Genomic DNA, 18,941 nt, shown 5'->3' with positions numbered 1-18,941 from the left:
TTTCGGAGCCAATTTGAGCCTGCTTCCGCAGGAGATCAGGAAACCCAAATTTAAGGGGCGTGTCTGGGGAGGGGGGAGGTTTTCGAGTCCAACGGGGGAAGTCAACGAAAGCAAGGGGGAATATTTAGTTGCACCTTAATTTTAATCCGTAGAGCGGAGCGTGGAGGGGACCACCGTGGCCTTGGCTGTTCTTGAAAGGCGGTTCAGTGTTGGGGGGCGGAAAAAGGAGGTGGTCTCTCTCTCTTTCTCCCTGCACCGCTTCCCACGCCCACACATGGGGGGCTTCACCAGTCTCATTTCTGGCTGTTGTAAGCCGTGTGCCGCTGGTTCATGGGGTTCTCGGGCGACTTCATCCACTCTTTCTTGAGGAGCTGCTTCAGCTGCGAGAGGCGCATGTTGGGGTTCTCCTGCTTCAGCCGCGGCAGCTGGACCTCCTCGAAAGCCGTGAAGGCGGCCTTCATCCGGCGCTCGGGGTGGCGATCCAGGTCGTCGGCAACGCTGGAGGTGTGGGGGAGAAATGAGAATCACAGAAATGGCAGAACTGCAGAGCTGGAACCAAGAATTATCTAGTTACAAGCTTAGTGGATCAGGGGAATGCTGCACATAGTATACCGTATTTTTCGCTCTATAGGATGCACTTTTCCCCCTCCAAAAATTAAGAGGAAATGTGTACGCGTCCTATAGAGCAAATGCAAGCTGCGCGGCTAAGCCCAAAGCCAGAACAGGGAGACGGAGCGCTACAAAGCCTATCCGGGAAGCCTCAAGCTTTTGGAGTGCAACGGGAACTCGCACAAGGTCCCGCTGCGCTCCAAAGGCTTTAGGGATCTTTGAGGCTGGTGGTGGGGGAAAGCAGCGCTTCCCCCCACCGCCAGCCCCACAAGCTCAGGGGACAGAGGGAAGGCAGTGCGCCGCCTTTGTGCTGCTCCCCGACCTCTTTGAGGCTTTTCCCCAAGGAGGGAGAAAGGAATGACTGGCCATGTCAGTCCCTTCTCCCTCCTGGTCAAAAAGCCCGCAGGAGCCGTGCGCTCCTTAAAGGGTGAACGGCTCCTGTGGGCTTTTGCGGGAGATGGGGGAATTCCCCCACCTCCTGCAAAAGCAGGGAGAAGGTCTGGGAGAAGCACACAGGCCTGTCCACTCCTCCCAGAGCTGGGGGGGGGGGGAGAAATCATATTTTCCCCCTTGATTTCCCTCTCTGAAAACTAGGTGCGCCCTATGGAGCGAAAAATACGGTAACTTGATTTCAACAAGACTTTTGACAAAGTCCCCTATGATATTCTTCGAGGAAGCTGGTGAGTTGAATGAAGGAACTGTTAGTGGGTTGATGGACCGAACCTAAAGGTAAAGGGACCCCTGACCGTTAGGTCCAGTTGCAGACAACTCTGGGGTTGCGGCGCTCATCTCATTTTACTGGCCGAAGGAGCCAGCATACAGCTTCCAGGTCATGTGGCCAGCATGACTAAGCCGCTTCTGGCGAACCAGAGCAGCGCACAGAAACGCCGTTTACCTTCCCGCCAGAATGGTACCTATTGATCTACTTGCACTTTGACGTGCTTTCGAACTGCTAGGTTGGCAGTTCTCATTAATGAGAGTACTCATTAACGGTTCCCCATCATTCTGGGAAAAAGTGACCAGTTGGGTGCCGCGGGGATTTGTCCTGGGCCCGTTGTTGTTCAACGTCTTTATAAACAACCTGGATGAAAGAATTGAGGTGATGCTCATCCAATTTGCAGGTGGCACCAAACTGGGAGGGGCAGCTAATGCCGCAGAAAACAGAACCGGGATTTGAAATGACCTTAACAGTTCTATGATTTTATGACTTTAATACGGGAAAGGAGATTCCGACTAAAAATCAGGAAGAACTTTCTGACATTAAGAGCTGTTTGACTGTGGAATGGACTCCCTTGGGCAGTTGTGGACTCTCCTTCATTGAAGGGAAGGGATTTAAGCAGAGGTTGGGTGCTCATCTGTCAGGGATTCTTGGCTGTGATTCCTGCATTCGTAGAACAGTAGCGTTGGAAGGGACCCCAGGGGTCATCTAGTCCAACCCCTGCAATACAGGAACCTCAGCTAAAGCATCCATGACAGCTCTGTTTAAAAACCTCCAAGGAAGGGGAACTCACAACCGCCCAATTGAGTTAATTCCACAGTCAAACTCCTTTTACTCCCAGGAAGTTCTCCCCAATGATTTGCCAGAAACTTCTTTTTTGTCATTTGAATGCATCACTTCAGACCCTACTCTCCAGATCAGTAGGTAACAAACTTGCTCAAACTTCCATGGGGCAGCCCTTTCGATATTAGAAGATGGCTGTCATATCACCTCTCAGCCTTCTCTTTCTCTGAATAAATTTAGCGACTTTTCCCCAGCTGGGTTCATCTCTGCCTCCCTCTTCTCCTGCTTCAGTTTCCACCTCTCCTCCGCCCTTTTCATGCCTCTCCTGGTTCTGGGAGACCAGCAGAGAGGGGAGCTTGTTGCAACAGGAGGGGGAGACTCCCTGGCATCTTCACCAGCCTGACCCATCTCTGCCTCCTGCCTCTCTCCTCTCCTGCTTCAGTTTCCACCTCTGATTCCGGACTTCCCTTGGGGGTTCCCCCAGCAGGTTCCTCCCACCACCTTTCTGCATCCAGGCAGTCCATGACAGCTGCCTAGGTCTCCTCCCCTCATGGGTTTTCCCCAAGCAATCGGAGACTGCGCCTGCACAAAACCAACCTCTCCTCCGCCCTTTTCATGCCTCTCCTGATTCTGGGAGACTAGCAGGGAGGGGAGCTGGTTGCAACAGGAGGGGGAGACATCCGTGACTCTTCACCAGCCGGACTCATCTCTGCCTCTTGGCCTCCCTCCTAGAATCATAGTGTTGGAAGAGACCACAAGGGGCATCGAGTCCAACCCCCTGTCAAGCAGGAAACACCACCAGAGCACTCCTGACATATGGTTGTCAAGCCTCTGCTTAAAGACCTCCAAAGAGGGAGACTCCACCACACTCCTTGGCAGCAAATTCCACTGTCAAACAGCTCTTACTGTCAGGAAGTTCTTCCTCATGTTTAGGTGGAATCTTCTTTCTCTCCTGTTTCAGCTTCTGCCTCTGATTCTGGACTGGTCTCTGCCACAGACTCTCCCTGCTCACTAAGCCCTGTTGCCTCTTCAGCTTCTGCCACCTCCTCCTCCCCGTCTCGTCCCTCTTCTCCCCCTGACCACTCATCGTTGCCCCACCACCTCTCTCTGGACTCTGAGCCTTCCTCCCTTGGGGGGTTCACTTCATGAAATCTGGCCCTTTGAAAAAAGTTTGGGCACCCCTGCTTTGGAGCATCTGACTGGCCCCTGTGCGGGCAGGATGCTGGACTAGACAGGCCTCGCTTTGTCCTCAGGACGCCTCCCAGGCTCTTAGCTCTCACGTGGATTACCTGAGCACCGCAATGGCATCCTCGATGGTCCGTGCCTCTACAGCGCCTTCCTCCAGGACCCTGCGGTTGATGTTCTCTTCCAAGGGCATCTCAAGGTGACTCTTCAGCTTCTCTCCTGGCAGAGAAGGGGGCAAATGGAACAACAGGTTAGCTGGAGGTCAACCTTTTTTAAAAAAATGCAGCAGTACATTGCAGGGGACTGGACTGGACCATCCACAGAGTCCATTCCAACTCCATCATTCTAACACACTGCATTCTGCGAGTCACTCTCTGCTCTGGATGTGGCTGTGGTCTAAACCAGTGTTCCCCAACCTTGGGCCTCCAGCTGTTTTTGGACTACAATTCCCATCATCCTTGACCACTGGTCTTGCTAGCGAGGGATGATGGGACTTGTAGTCCAAAAACAGCTGGAGGCCCAAGGTTGGGGAACACTGGTCTAAACCACTGAGCCTCTTGGGCTTGCTCATCAGAAGGTTGGCAGTTTGAATCCCCATGACGGGGTCAGCTCCCGTTGCTCTGTCCCAGCTCCTGCCAACCTAGCAGTTCAAAAGCACACCAGTGAAAACAGATAAATAGGTACCGCTGTGGCGGGAAGGTAAACAGCATTTCTGTGTGCTTTGGCTTCCGTCAGTGTCCTCTTGCACCAGAAGCAGTTTAGCCCTGCTGGCCACATGACCCGGAAAGCTGTCTGTGGACCAACGCCGGCTCCCTCGGCCTGAAAGCGAGATGAGCGCCACAACCCCATAGTCAAGTTTGACTGGACTTAACCGTCCAGTGGTCCTTTACCTTTTTTTACCTGGACTCCCAGCACCCGCTAGTTCAGGCATAAGCAAACTCCGGCCCTCTAGATGTTTGGGACTACAATTCCCATCATCCCTAGCTAACAGGACCAGTGGTCAGGGATGCTGGGAACTGTAGTCCCAAACATCTGGAGGGCCGGAGTTTGCCTATGCCTGCGCTAGCCCATCATCTCCCGCTCACCGGGTTCCCCGTTCTCCTTCTGCTGCTCTTTCCGGAGCACCTCGTCGATCTGCGCCCGGGTGACTTTGCCCGGGGGCAGCGGCTTGGGCGTCTTCCCCTTCAGCTTGGCATCCTCTTCTTCCAGGAGGCGCTGCAGCTCCTTCTTGCGCTCCACCTGCTCCAGGCGCCGTTTCTCGCGCTCTTCCTAAAGCAACCGGAGGGCGGGAGGGAGAGAGAGAAAAGAGTCTAGTCCTCAGTCTAGAGCCAGTGTGGTGTAGTGGTTAAGAGCGGTGGACTCGTAATCTGGTTAACCGGGTTCGCGTCTCTACTCCTCCACATGCAGCTGCTGGGTGACCTTGGGCCAGTCACACTTCTCTGAAGTCTCTCAGCCCCACTCACCTCACAGAGTGTTTGTTGTGGGGGAGGAAGGGAAAAGGAGATTGTTAGCCGCTTTGAGACTCCTTCGGGTAGTGATAAAGCGGAATATCAAATCCAAACTCCTCTTCTTCTTCGTGATTCTGAATGAAGGATGGAGTTGAATAGGAGCGCCGTGTTCTGCCTCATACGGAGTCAGAAACACTTGACCTCAACATTGTCTACACTGGTTGGCAGCAATGGTTTCCGACTCAGGGGTCTTTCCCACCCCTAATCTGGTGATGCCTTTGGGGACTGAGACTGGGACAATCAGAATGCAAAGTCCAGTGTGAGAAACTCCGAAAAATAACTTAACCTTAAGCCTAGGTTACTGTCGCCGCCGCAATGGAATGTCTAGGAGCCTTTTTTTGGCAACTGATTTTATTTTATTATTATTCATTTCATTTCTATACTACTTTCTATTTGAAAGAGAGAGAAAACCCTCAAAGCAGGTTTTCAACACATTAAAACTTCCAATAAAACAATCCAGAATAAAACAAATTCAGGAAAGTATTTCAGATCCTTCGGCAGGTGACATTTTGCTTTCCCCGTATTTATTTACCTACTTAATTTATAGAGCTGCCCCATAGCAGAAGAGCTCTAGGAAGGCAGGGTGGTGTAGGGGTTAGAGTGTCAGACCTGGGAGATCAGGGTTCAAATCCCCACTCAGTCCTGAAGCTCACTGGGCGACCCTGGAGTCAGTTCCAGCCTCTTAGCCCACCTCACAGGGTCGTTGTATGAATTAAGGGAAGAGGGGGGGTGAACCATGTACAGTGGTGCCTCGCAAGATGAAAATAATCCGTTCCGCGAGTCTCTTTGTCTAGCGGTTTTTTCGTCTTGTGAAGCAACCCTATTAGCGGGTTAGCGGATTAGCGCTATTAGCGGTTTAGTGGCTATTAAAGGCTTAGTGGCTATTAAAGGCTTAGCGGCTAAAAGGCTATTAGAGGCTTAGCGGCTTAGAAAAGGGGGGGGAGCGAAAAAAATCGCAAGACTCGCAAGACGTTTCCGTCTTGCAAAGCAAGCCCATAGGGAAAATCATCTTGCGAAGTGCATCGAAAAACGGAAAACCCTTTCGTCTAGCGGGTTTTTCGTCTTGCGAGGCATTCGTCTTGCGGGGCACCACTGTACTCCTTGGAGAAAAAGGTGGGAGATAAATGCTGACTGGCTTAAGAAAGCTGGAGGGGCCAGCCAGGTGATGCCAGTCGCAAACCTGCCGCCCAGAGATCTCCATGTGGCTGTAACTGAACCAGCGCCAGTCGCAAAATGCGCCTGTGCCTGGGGAATTTTGAGCACTACCACTGAGCTATGGCCCTCCCTCTGTGCATGGACTACAAGTCCCATAACTCCCAGCCAGCCTGGTTGCATGATACCAGGGAGGATGGTATCTGTAAGCCCAAAACACCTGAAGTTTGGGGAAAGTTGGCCTGCAATACAAGCCTTCCTAAATAATCAAAGACAGCAATCCATTCAACGATTCGTCAAGAAGCGCAGCTAAGCCCAAGATCAACGGCGCAGAAAGCCCAACATGCCTGTTAACACCTCCCAACTGGCCAAGGTGGTACAGAAAGCAATTTGCGCTTTGGATCTGGTCAATAGCAATCAACAAATCCAAAAGCCCAGGAGATGCATTAAGACCAGGAGTCAATAAGACCAGAGACTCTTTCGAAATGGAAAAGCCGTGTCTCAAAGCACCCCCCGTACACATCGCCCAGATGAGCCATCAGATCATTTAACATTTGAAGATTCAGAGCAGATGAAAGAAAGGTCTTCCCAACTGTGGCGGAGAGTTGAACTGAGGAACTCTCTGCCACAGGAGGCAGTGATGGCCATGACTTTGAGAACAGCAGAAGCAGCCAGGAAGAGAGGAGTGGAGTTCAGGGATATATTAAAAAATAATAATAGCTGTGTGCCCTTGTTTTATATTATTATTATTATTATTATTATTATTATTATTATTATTATTATTATTATTATTATTATTATTATTATGCTCTACACCTGCAGGTCTCAGGGAGGTTCACAATATAAAATCACGTAGTTATAATATAATAATAACAAGAATTTATTATTTATACCCGAACCCATCTGGCTGGGCTTCCCCAGCCACTCTGGGCAGCTTCCAACCAAATATTAAAATACAGTAATGCATCAAACATTAAAAGCTTCCCCAAAGGGGGCTGCCTTCAGATGTCTCCTAAAAGTTTGGCAGTTGTTTTTCTCTTTAACATCTGGTGGGAGGGTGTTTCACAGGCAGGGCGCCACCACCGAGAAGGCCCTCTGCCTGGTTCCCTGTAACTTGGCTTCTCGCAGTGAGGGAACAGCCAGAAGGCCCTCGGATCTGGACCTCAGTGTCCGGGTAGAACGATGGGGGTGGAGACGCTCCTTCAGATATACAAATAATCATATCTATATCTATCTATCTATGTTATAATACAAACAATTTGATCGCTTTACATGGTTTTTTTTGTGCTTTGCAGTATTTGTAGTTTTGTATGTTTCATTCTATGCACTGTGATTTGCCATTTTTTAAAATTGATCATAGTTTAGCAATTCTTTATTGTAACTGCTAGGTGCAAATTGTTTAAGCGTTATTTATTAATACGTATTTAATTTTACTGCTTACTATTATACTCTAATGGGTGATGGAATAATGCATAACTTGATATACAGCAAGTTGTGGGGGTTTTTGAAGTTATGTTTTTATTATGACTTTCTTTTTGTATTAGATCTATGGTCTGCCTGAAACCCTGGAAAGCTGCTGCCAGTCAGTGTGGGCAATACTGAGCTAGACAGACGCCAATGGATCTGGCTCAAGGTGTGGCAGCTGACCTTCGCATCCCATTAAAGATTTGAGAATGTCTCAAAACGGCATCGTGCTCAAACTTAATGGTGGAGGAGAAATTGGCTGTTCTGGCCGAGGCTGAATCCTCACCAGAAAGAGGAAGGTGCTCTTGCATAATAAATAATAATAATAATAATAATAATAATAATAATAATAATAATAATAATAATAATATTTATATCCCGCCCTCCCCAGCCGAAGCCGGGCTCAGAGCGGCTAACATCAAATGTATAACACATTAACAAAAAATCAGACAATCAATTAAAATGCATCCTCAAATCAGATCAGGATCAGAATAAAATCCAATCAGATGGCAACCCGCAGATTAGGGTTGGGGACCTTAAATGCTCACCAGTCTCAACTGTTTGTGCTGAACTTATATGGGCCTGTGAGAAAAATTGGGAGGCCACTTTCATGCAAGTTCTTATGAAAGGGGAGAGTCAGGCTGCGCCCTGACCAAAGGCCTGGCAGAACAGCTCCGTCTTGCAGGCCCTGCGGAAAGATGTCAAGTCCTGTAGGGCCCTGGTCTCTTGGGACAGAGCGTTCCACCAGATTGGAGCCACAGCCGAAAAAGCCCTGGCTCTGGTTGAGGCCAGCCTAACCTCCCTGTGGCCCGGGACCTCCAAGATGTTTTTGTTTGAAGACCGTAACTTCTTCTGTGGGACATACCAGGAGAGGCGGTCCCGTAGGTACGAGGGTCCTAGGCCGTATAGGGCTTTAAAGGTTAAAACCAGCACCTTAAACCTGATCCTGTACTCCACCGGGAGCCAGTGCAGCTGGTATAGCACCGGGTGAATGTGATCTCACAGCAAGGACCCCGTAAGGAGTCTCGCCGCGGCATTCTGCACCCGCTGGAGTTTCTGGGTCAGTCTCAAGGGCAGCCCCACGTAGAGCGAGTTACAATAATCCAGTCTGGAGGTGACTGTCGCGTGGATCACAGTGGCTAGGAAGCAGAGAGAGCGAGATCACGGAATTATAGAGCTCAAAGGGACCCCCCAAAGCCATCTAGTCCAACCTCCTGCCACACAGAAGATGGAAGTGTTGGGGGCAGGGAGGGAGAGGGAGGATGGAAACAGACAGAGAACACTCTGGATCCCTGGAGCCAGCGGGTTCGTGTCACCATGGAAGCGTGATCAAATTAACCCAGCTGGTCTGATCCAAAGGATGCGTCCCGCCCCAGGGGACAGGTCGATGTCACAGAGATGCAGGGCTGAAACCGGAACCTCGCCGAGACGGGAGCAACGCCGCCCTTGGTCTGGCGCAGTTTCAAGGCTCCCGAATTACGGAGGTGCCTTTAATTAAGCTCTCTGGTCCTCCCCCTTGGGACCTTCCGTGTGCAAAGCAAGCGTCCTTGCCGCCCCTTCCTCCCCTCGCCACCCCACAAAAGGGAAACGAGAGGCTATAGGATTCATCCAAACTGCTCTGTGATTCCAAAAGCTCTCAAACCAGCTAGAGAGATCTATCCATTGCTGCCGCCTCCTGGGCAGAAGGGAGAAGTGCCCCTTCGCCGAATGGAGCGTGAAAGGTGTTGTCTGCCTGTTCCAGAAGACTCCAGCGTCTACCCAAGTAACACTAACCATTGGGTCACCTGGCTCACCTATTGGCTAGCACTGGTTGGCAGCAGCAGTTGCGGGGGGGGGGGGGTCTTCCCCAGCCCTTCCAGGAGCTACTGCAGAATGAACCTGGGGGCACATACAGGTTCTCTGCTCTTTGAGCTCCGCCCCATCCCCAAAAGATAAAACAAGATTCTATCTAGTCCTCATGGTAACACAGTGGTGCCCCGCAAGACGAATGCCTCGTAAGACGGAAAACTCGCTAGACGAAAGAGTTTTCCGTTTTGGAGGTGCTTCGCAAAACGAATTTCCTATGGGCTTGCTTCGCAAGACGACAATGTCTTGCGAATTCCTGCTGGTTTTTCCCCCATCCCCCACCCCCTTTTCTAAGCCGCTAAGCCGCTTATCAGCTGATCCGATCAGCAGATAAGCCGCTAAAAGCCTCTAATAGCGCTAATCCGCTAATCCTTCAATGGGCTTGCTTCGCAAGACAAAAAAACCGCTAGACAAAGAGAATCACAGAACGGATTCTTTTCGTCTTGCGAGGCACCACTGTAATAATAATAATAATTTATAATGGGGACCTGCCTAAGCTACATGGCTTTCAGGCAAAATTTCTACGATCTCTGCTGCAGGTACCCAACTGTGTCCACAACTCCATACTTCTGTTAAAGGTAAAGGTAAAGGGACCCCTGGCCATTAGGTCCAGTCGTGGCCGACTCTGGGGTTGCGGCGCTCATCTCGCTTTACTGGCCGAGGGAGCCGGCGTACAGTTTCCGGGGTCATGTGGCCAGCATGACTAAGCCGCTTCTGGCGAAGCAGAGCAGCGCACGGAAACGCCGTTTACCTTCCCGCCAGAGCGGTACCTATTTATCTACTTGCACTTTGACGTGCTTTCGAACTGCTAGGTTGGCAGGAGCAGGGAATGAACAAAGGGAGCTCACCCCGTTGCGGGGATTTGAACCGCCGACCTTCTGATCGGCAAGTCCTAGGCTCTGTGGTTTAACCCACAGCGCCACCCGCGTCCCTTATACTTCTATTAGAAGCTGGTGCATGCCCAATTTTAACTAAAGCATGGTGAGCTGCCCTAAAACATTGGCTCAGGATTTCAGTGTTTGATCTAGGGAAGGGTTTGTACCAACACCTGACCAATGAGGAGGCAGAAAACCATGGCTAGAAAAGCCACCTCTATTGGTCTGTCACCCCCCCCAACTTTATTACCTGGGTTATGAAGGCGCCCTAAAGACGTTAAAGCAAAAATTATGGGTTCATACACACAGTGACTTGCGATCTCGATTACACACAGTCTGTAGTCCGCTGGCAGTAGGAGTATAATATGGGCATGTCTTTAAATTAACACCCCACATTAAAAACCTGACAATACCAAATTATCGAAGGTTATTCTCCAAAGCCAGACTAAATGCATTTCCTTCTGCAGTGTTGGATGGCAGGTTGAGAGGAATTCCCTACCAGGACAGACTTTGCTTGTCAAGATATCGGTTCTATAAAACATATTTTGCTGCACTGTGCGAAATATGAGCAGGCCAGGGCTGAACTGATACTACCCTTGCTGGTACCTTTCCCAGGAAAATCAGAGGCTCGCTATGTCATGTTCCTATTGGAAGACCGGACAAATGCTAGAACATAGGCAGTGGCGAAGTTTTTATCGGTGGTTGCAAGAACCAAGGATCCCTATCTTTAAGTCTGAACAAAATGCTTGCTTAACCTGGAGGTAGGCTGTCTGAATTGTGCATTGCTTTGTAACGATTTGTTGGGTCTCTGGGCCGTAATAAAGATTGATTGATTGAATAATTTATTATTTATACCCAACCCATCAGGCTGCATTTCCCCAGGCACTCTGGGTGGCTCCCAACAGATCACAATAAAACATCAAAAACTTCCCTAACCAGGGCTGCCTTCAGGTGACTTCTAAAAGTCAGATAGTTGTTTATTTCCTTGACATCTGAAGCGAAGGTGCTCCACAGGGTGGGCGTCACCACCGAGAAGGCCCTCTGCCTGGTTCCCTGTAACCTCACTTCTCACAGGGAAGGAACCGCCAGAAGGCCCTCGGCGCTGGACCTCAGTGTCCGGGCAGAACGATGGGGGTGGAGACGCTCCTTCAGGTATACCAGGCCGAGGCCATTTAGGGCTTTCATGGTCAGCACCAACACTTTGAACTGTGCTCAGAAATGTACTGGACCGGTGTTCTATAGTCCCGGCGGCCACTCCCAGTCACCAGTCTAGCTGCCGCGTTCTGGATTAGTTGTACTTTCCAGGTCACCTTCAAAGGTATAAACAAAGGGCCTGGATTAAATTGGGATCGTAGCAAGTTGCTGGACACCAGTGGAGGCTATCTGTGCATCTAGGCCTGTAATGGTTACACTGGCTGGCAGCGGCTCTCCAGGGTTTTTTGAAGGCAACCCAGCCAGATGGGCAGGGTATAAATATATTATTATTATTATTAGTAGTAGTAGTAAGTAAAGGTAAACCCTGACCATTAGGTCCTGTCATGGCCGACTCTGGAGTTGCGGCGTTCATCTCGCTTTATTGGCCGAGGGAGCCGGCGTACGACTTCTGGGTCATGTGGTCAGCATGACTCAGCCTCTTCTGGCGAACCAGAGCAGCGCACGGAAACGCCGTTTACCTTCCCGCCAGAGTGGTACCTATTTATCTACGTGCTATCTGGCGTGCTTTCAAACTGCTAGGTTGGCAGGAGCAGGGACTGAGAAACGGGAGCTCACCCCATCGTGGGGATTCGAACCGCTGACCCTGTTATTATTACTATTAGTAGTGGTGGTATTATTATACCAGGGGATTGCGGTAGGGACCTTTCACACACCTAAAGTAGAGTGTAGCTCTACCTGTGAGCTACAGGCCTTGGCTGGGGTGTTAGGGGAGAGATAATACTTATGGCAGGGGACATTTTGTGCTCCTCCTGGGGTTGTTTTCCCACCTGCATTCAGCATTCACCTGTGGCTCCTGGAAGCTGTCAGCAGGCGACAGCGGCCACAATCCCAGAACGGCTTCGACTGGCCGGCTGAAACAGGTGAGGGGAGCCGATGGATCTCAGACCCTCGGTGAGTTAGGAGCTTCCCCTGCATGCGAAGACCCGCTCTGGTGGACGGAATGGATGAGATTAAGAGTGGGCCCCATGTTCAAGAAGGCTGTTTCTGCCCATGCTGTAGAGGGACGTGAGGGGCCAATGGGGCTGGGATCCTATCTAGAAGGAAAACTATCACCCCAAATCTCTGCTGCCTTGTGGGATATATTTAGGAGGAGAAAAGGCTCAGGAGAAAAACTCTACACAAATCCACAGTGGAGAAACTAAGGTGGTTGGATGGTGCCTTGTACGCCTCCTTCCGGTAACTCCTGCAGCCAAGCTGGTGCCAAACGTCTTGCTTTCCGTTCCTTTGGACCCCCATCAGTGAGGCTGAGAGGGGGTCTCAATGTCTGGGCAGCCCAAGACACCCCCCCCCCCCACGGCCCAGGCTTTGTCGCCCCAGGAAGGCCATATCAGTGCTGCTAGCCCGGCAAAAACAACACAGGAGGCAGCAGTCACAGGCTTCAGGTGAAGAAAGGGTGACACACCCCAGATCGGATCCTGCCCTTCCAGATTCCAGAGAAGTGATTAAGCCCTGAAATGCTCAGAAGGAGGAAGTCAGCCCGGTCAGAAGAGTCACAAAACCACATTACTTGTCTCATGTTGCGCAATTCACAGAGTGTTTGATCTCCTTAGGAATGCCAGAAGATGCCCACCGACTCCAAGGTTGCCCATGATGGAGTGGGGATTCGAACTCTGATCTCCCGGGTCCTACTCCAGCACTCTCACCACCCACTTCTGCCATGGGGCAGTTTAAAAAAATTGTTGGTAAATAAATAAGGGGAAGGCAAAATGCCACTTAAAGGAGGATCTAAAAGATTCTTGAAGCCTGGATTGTTTTAGTCTGGATTTGTTGTTTGAATGCGTTGTCAACTGCTTTGAGGCACCCCCCCCCATTTAAAGTGGCGCATGCTCTGGTTATCTCCCGCTTGGACTACTGCAATGCGCTCTATGTGGGGCTACCTTTGAAGGTGGCCTGGGAACTGCAACTAATCCAGAATGCGGCAGCCAGACTGGGGACTGGGACCGCATAACACTGGTCTTGAAAGACCTACACTGGCTCCCAGTACATTTCCGAGCACAATTCAAAGTGTTGGTGCTGACCTTGAAAGCCCTAAATGGCCTCAAAGGCACAGTATACCTATAGAATCATAGAGTTGGAAGAGACCACAAGGGCCATCGAGTCCAACCCCCTGCCAATCAGGAAACACCATCAGAGCACTCCTGACATATGGTTGTCAAGCCTCTGCTTAAAGACCTCCAAAGCAGGAGACTCCACCACACTCCTTGGCAGCAAATTCCACTGTCGAACAGCTCTTACTGTCAGGAAGTTCTTCCTAATGTTTAGGTGGAATCTTCTTTCTTGTAGTTTGGATCCATTGCTCCGTGTCCGCTTCTCTGGAGCAGCAGAAAACAACCTTTCTCCCTCCTCTATGTGACCTCCTTTTATATATTGGAACATGGCTATCATATCACCCCTTAACCTCCTCTTCTCCAGGCTAAACATGCCCAGCTCCCTTAGCCGTTCCTCATAAGGCATCGTTTCCAGGCCTTGTAAAAGTCTGGTAGTTGTTTTTCTCTTTCACATCTGGTGGGAGGGCGTTCCACAGGGTGGGTGCCACTACCAAGAAGGAGCATCTCCACTACCTGAAGGAGCATCTCCACCCCTATCATTCTGCCCGGACACTGAGGTCCAGGTCTGAGGGCCTTCTGGTGGTTCCCTCACTGCGAGAAGTGAGGTTACAGGGTACCAGGCAGAGGGCCTTCTCGGTGGTGGCACCCGCCCTGTGGAACGCCCTCCCACCAGATGTCAAAGAGAAAAACAACTACCAGACTTTTACAAGACATCTGAAGGCAGCCCTGTTTAGGGAAACTTTTAATGTTTGATGCATTACTGTATTTTAATTTTTGTGGGAAGCCGCCCAGAGTGGCTGGGGAAGCCCAGCCAGAAGGACAGGGTATAAATAATAAATAATAATAATAATAATAATAATAATAATAATAATAATAATTGCAGCATAGAAATGAAGCGAATAATAACCATAATCATTATAAGGTTCAGTGCAAAAAAAGAAGAACTTGTTGTGGGTTCTTGGGTTGTTCTTGGGTTCATTTTTATGACAAATTTTGTGTTTTCATTTTGCGGTTTCCTGCTGCAGCCGCTCTGAGAACAGCAGGTATAGGGCGGCATACAAATTTAAGAAACAATAACAAAACAATAAGGAACATTTTCATTCCTATGCCACTTTGTATTTTAAAGAAAAACAATAACCCCGAAGCAGTTGACAACACTTGAAAACATCAAATCAAATCATTTGGAAGGAAACGAATTCAAGCTTCCAGACGAGAATATTTCAGAGCCTTCTCTCAGTGGCGTTTGGCTTTGCCCGTATTTATTTCCCGACTTAATTTATACAGCTAATTTAATAAAAAACGAATCAAAAAGGCGCCTAGGCATTCTGCTGTGGCGACCGCAAGCTCGGTTTAAGGTGCATATACGTTTGAGTTTCTAAGGCAACTCGCTCTGCTTCTCTTCCCTTTGCAAACTGGCAGAGAATTCTTGGGGGACCCCCGTCCCCCCACTTCCAGCCAGCCCCTCCCCGCTCACCTTCCTCTGCTCCTTCCTCATGACGTGTTTGTCCTCGTCTTTCCAGAAGGCATCCTCCAGCTCTTTCTGCTTCTTGGCATCAGCTGCTGCCTTGGCCTCCGCCTTCCTCGCCCGGGCGGCTGCCGACTTGGTGTTCTCCCCTTGGAACTTTTTGGGCATCCCTCAGGGTCCTCTGGCCTGGCGGGGGGGGGAGGGGGCAAAAGAGTGGTTTGCAAACGTGATTTTTGTTTTATTTGCAATTTTGCACTCAGAGTGACCTGCGCTGTAAAAGCAAAGCCACGGAGATGTTAGGTAAGGTAAATGGACCCCTGACCATTAGGTCCAGTCGTGGCCGACTCTGGGGTTGCGGCGCTCATCTCACTTTACTGGCCGAGGGAGCTGGCGTACAGCTTCCGGGTCATGTGGCCAGCAGGACTAAGCCGCTTCTGGTGAACCAGAGCAGCGCACGGAAACGCCGTTTACCTTCCCGACGGAGCGGTACCTATTTATCTACTTGCACTTTGATGTGCTTTCGAACTGCTAGGTTGGCAGGAGCAGGAACTGAGCAACGGGAGCTCACCCCGTCGCGGGGATTCTGCAATGCAGAAATCTCAGCTCATGCCTCCATGACAGGTGGCCATCTAACCTCTGCTTAAAAACCTCTGAGGAAGGTGTAACTATAGTTACAGGCTGCATACACACCCCATATTTGAGGCACTGGATCCCACACACCCCGCCTCCCCTCCCCGAATCATTTGAAAACAGATGAAGGTCTTTGGGAAGTGGAACCACTTAATGGTATTCTCTGCTTGTGGCAGCCATTGTAACCATGAAATCAGAGGGTTGGGTCCCCCCAGGGTCATCCAGTCCAACCCCCCCCCTGCAATTCAGGAATCTCAGCTCATGCCTCCATGACAGGTGGCCCAAAAAACCTCCGAGGAAGGTGATGTGCTGTGTGGCTTTAAATTTTACTTTTACAGACACGCCATGGGCCACCAGTGATCTCCAGACCACAATTTTGGGACCTTTGATCTAAAGTACACGACTTTGCTCCAAGGATCCCTTGCATTTTAACCTGTATTTTAAATTGGTCCCCCCCCCCCCATTACGGTATGTTTTTACTGTAATTTTACTGGCGTTAGCCGCCCTGAGCCTGGCTCTGGCTGGGGAGGGCGGGGTATAAATAAAATTTATTATTATTACTATATATAAAATATATACCGCACTTCATCAAAAGATCTCAGCGCAGTTCACAGTATAAAATGCAAGATAAAACACAAGTAAATAATTAAACTCAAACAATTTTATGGAGTGTCTGTACACAGCTACAGTTTGTGTGTAATAATGCTAAAAAATCTTGCAACACTGCTATATATACAGTTCAAACTACGATCCCAGAGGACGTGCATGCAAACATGGTAAAGCAACTTATTTCCAAAGACTAGACAACGGAAAGTGACCACCAGGCGATTGAAAATAAAACTTAAAAACTATCTAAAATACAATTAGGGGATTAAAAACAAAATTAAGGTGATGTGGGTAGACTGCTAGAATTAAATTAAAAAATGAGGAAAATTTTCTTCAAGAAGGGAAATATTTTGTGGGTTATTTAAAAATATATATCATGGTCATGTTAAAACATATGCAGGACTTGAAGCATAGCAACAGATGAGAAATAGTAGTTTAATAAGTTTGAATTAATGTATATAATGGGTAAAATATAAGTAATACAGAAGCTTTATACAGTAAGGAAAGAACACCATGGAAAGGGTGGCTGGGAAGTCAACGGAGAGGAGAGATTTGTTCTGAGTGTTGCCTAAAAGAATTTGCAAAATCTGATAATTTAGTAACAAAAAAAATCAAAATTTAAGAGCTGCATGCAAAAGTATGCCAAACGCACAAGAGCACTTTCACAATTAATAACAACAACAACAATAATAATAATGTGATTTGAGGATACAGAAGTAGCAGCTGGCACGCAGTAAACAAAGGGCTTGATTTATTTATTTTTAAAGGGCACATTTTATTCAATGGGAGATTAATAAGAAGAGCTAATAAAATGCATTGCAAGGCTGGAGAGATTTCTTTTCTTCTCTCCTCCTTTCCCTTTCTCTCTTTCCACCCCATGGCTTTGGGGGGGGGTCTCCCCCTTCCCCTCCCCCCTGAAGGCAGCCCCTTGCCCCATAATAAGACGGGGAGGGGGGGGGTCTCGCAATCCCCTGCCATCCTGCCCCACCCAACCCTCCCCTTACCTGCCGCCTCCACCTCCGGCCGTCGCAGCCTTTGTCCGTCACGCCCCCGCCTCCCTTTTCGAAAGCCACCCCTCCATGGGGCGCGGAAAAGGGGGGGGATAGTCTCGCCGCCGCCGCCATTTTTGTTGAGGGCGGTTTCCATGTTTGTTGAGGGCAAAGCCAGCATTTTCCCCCCTCCCCTCCATTCCCCAATTTTTTGTTCCCCCGCCTTTTCTTCGCTTCCTCACGGCAGACCGGAGGGCTAGTGATGTGTGGGGAAGGAAAAGAAAGAAACGCCCCCCTCCCCACTTCTTCAGCGGCATTTCGCATTCATGTTGCCCAATACAAAGATGGCGTCGGCCACGACGCGGAAGTGCCCGGGAGCAAAAGGGAGCAGTGTGCCCATTACTAAGATGGCCGCCGGCTCCTCACGTGAAAGCGTGACCTGCTCCAAGATGGCGCCTGCGCTCACACTCTATGGGCTTTTCTTATCTCTATGGGTGAATCCAAGATGGCTGCGGGACCTCGCCCGACGCAAACATGGCGGCAATCGCCTTCACGCTGCCCTTTGCCATGATGGCCGACCCGTCGCCTTGGAAACGGCTGTCTTAGGGCCTAAGAAGCTTTGTGTAAGGGCAGCGCCCGCCACAAAGATGGCGGATTCGGCTACAAAAGCCACGTTGGTTTATTATGATTTTCCAAAAGTCTCGTTTTTGGTTTGTTTTTCAATGGCAAACCCGAGACCACAGGAAAAAGGAAACAAAAAAGGCGACAGGGCGAAGCAAGGAAGGTTTGGGGCTCAGGAATGGAAAGCAGCCCCCAGCATTGGCCATGCTAACAGACTTGTTGCAGCTGGACCCAAATGGCTCTTACTTCTGAGTAGTCACGCACAGGGATTGCATTGCAAGGCTGCAACCTTCAATGCACTTTGGGTTGCAATTTTAGGACAGCTTATGACGTTTAGCTAATTGGTCCCCCCCTTAAAAAAAAATAAAAATTTCCCCAACCCAATCATCTAAATTTATGAAGGTGTGGGAAAAGGTCTGAAAGACCAGTTTAATTTCAGGTGCTTTTTCCTGCATCACATCCCTGCAAACTTCAGCACGTTTGCGAGAATAATAAAACAACGAACAAAGTTCAAATCTCAAATTATCCTGATTTGCAAACTGAAACCACATACACATCTCCATTCGCCACAATCCTTAATAATAATAATAATAATAATAATAATAATAATAATAATAATAATGGTGATGGTGATTGTTGTTGTTGTTGTTTTATTTGTACCCCTCCCATCTGGTTGAGTTGCCCCAGGTACTTTGGGTGGCTTCCAACATATATAAAAACATAATTAAAAAGCTTCCCTATACATATTTACTGAAACAGGCAGTTACCCGGGTTAGTGGACCTTGCTCCATTACAGATCCACCAAATAAATAAGTGACGCAGTAGGTTTCTGCCTCCCACCAAATCCGCCTCCTCATTCTGGCTAATAATAACAGTTTTAATAATAATTTTATTATTTCTGTGCCGCTTGTTTGCCTGGCTTGGCCCAGTGGGATGTCCAGTCTTGCTCATGTATTTGAATTGCTGACCAGTTAGCAGCTTCCCACAATTCCTTGCCAGCAGCCATTTTCTGCCCTCTTGTGCCAGCCCAAGACATTTTGGCGCCTGAGGCACACCACAAAATATGTGCAGAAAGATCTACAGTGGTGCCTCGCAAGACGAAATCAATCCGTTCCGCGAGTCTCTTCGTCTTGCGGTTTCTTCGTCTTGCAAAGCATGGCTATTAGCGGCTTAGCGGCTATTAACGGCTTAGCGGCTATTAACGGCTTAGCGGCTTAGCGGCTATTAA

At 49.2% G+C, this 18,941-nt stretch overlaps 1 protein-coding gene across 1 annotated transcript; it reads right to left on the bottom strand.

The window, feature by feature from the left end:
* Nucleotides 1–17,216, bottom strand: CCDC124 (coiled-coil domain containing 124). Its single transcript, XM_081178074.1, has 5 exons — nt 17,108–17,216; nt 14,877–15,053; nt 4,381–4,564; nt 3,400–3,514; nt 1–498 (listed from the first exon to the last, which is right to left on the bottom strand). Exons 2-5 carry the CDS (start codon nt 15,033–15,035, stop codon nt 294–296), a joined length of 663 nt encoding a protein of 220 aa, XP_081034200.1. The 5' UTR covers nt 15,036–15,053; nt 17,108–17,216; the 3' UTR covers nt 1–293.
* Between the last annotated feature and the right edge of the window lie 1,725 nt (nt 17,217–18,941).

Source organism: Podarcis bocagei, assembly GCF_964188305.1.
Source record: "Podarcis bocagei genome assembly, chromosome: 18".
Lineage (NCBI taxonomy): Eukaryota > Metazoa > Chordata > Lepidosauria > Squamata > Lacertidae > Podarcis > Podarcis bocagei.
This window is presented reverse-complemented; position numbering and strand designations above follow the sequence as displayed.

What these genes read in the sequence shown, in the direction of transcription:
- CCDC124 (XM_081178074.1), bottom strand. Translation starts at nt 15,035, where the DNA reads ATGCCCAAAAAGTTCCAAGGGGAGAACACCAAGTCGGCAGCCGCCCGG. An exon ending in TGAGGAAGGAGCAGAGGAAG is followed by an intron (nt 4,565 to 14,876) that starts GTGAGCGGGGAG and finishes CGGTTGCTTTAG; the next exon opens with GAAGAGCGCGAGAAACGGCG. An exon ending in GATGCCATTGCGGTGCTCAG is followed by an intron (nt 499 to 3,399) that starts GTAATCCACGTG and finishes CCACACCTCCAG; the next exon opens with CGTTGCCGACGACCTGGATC.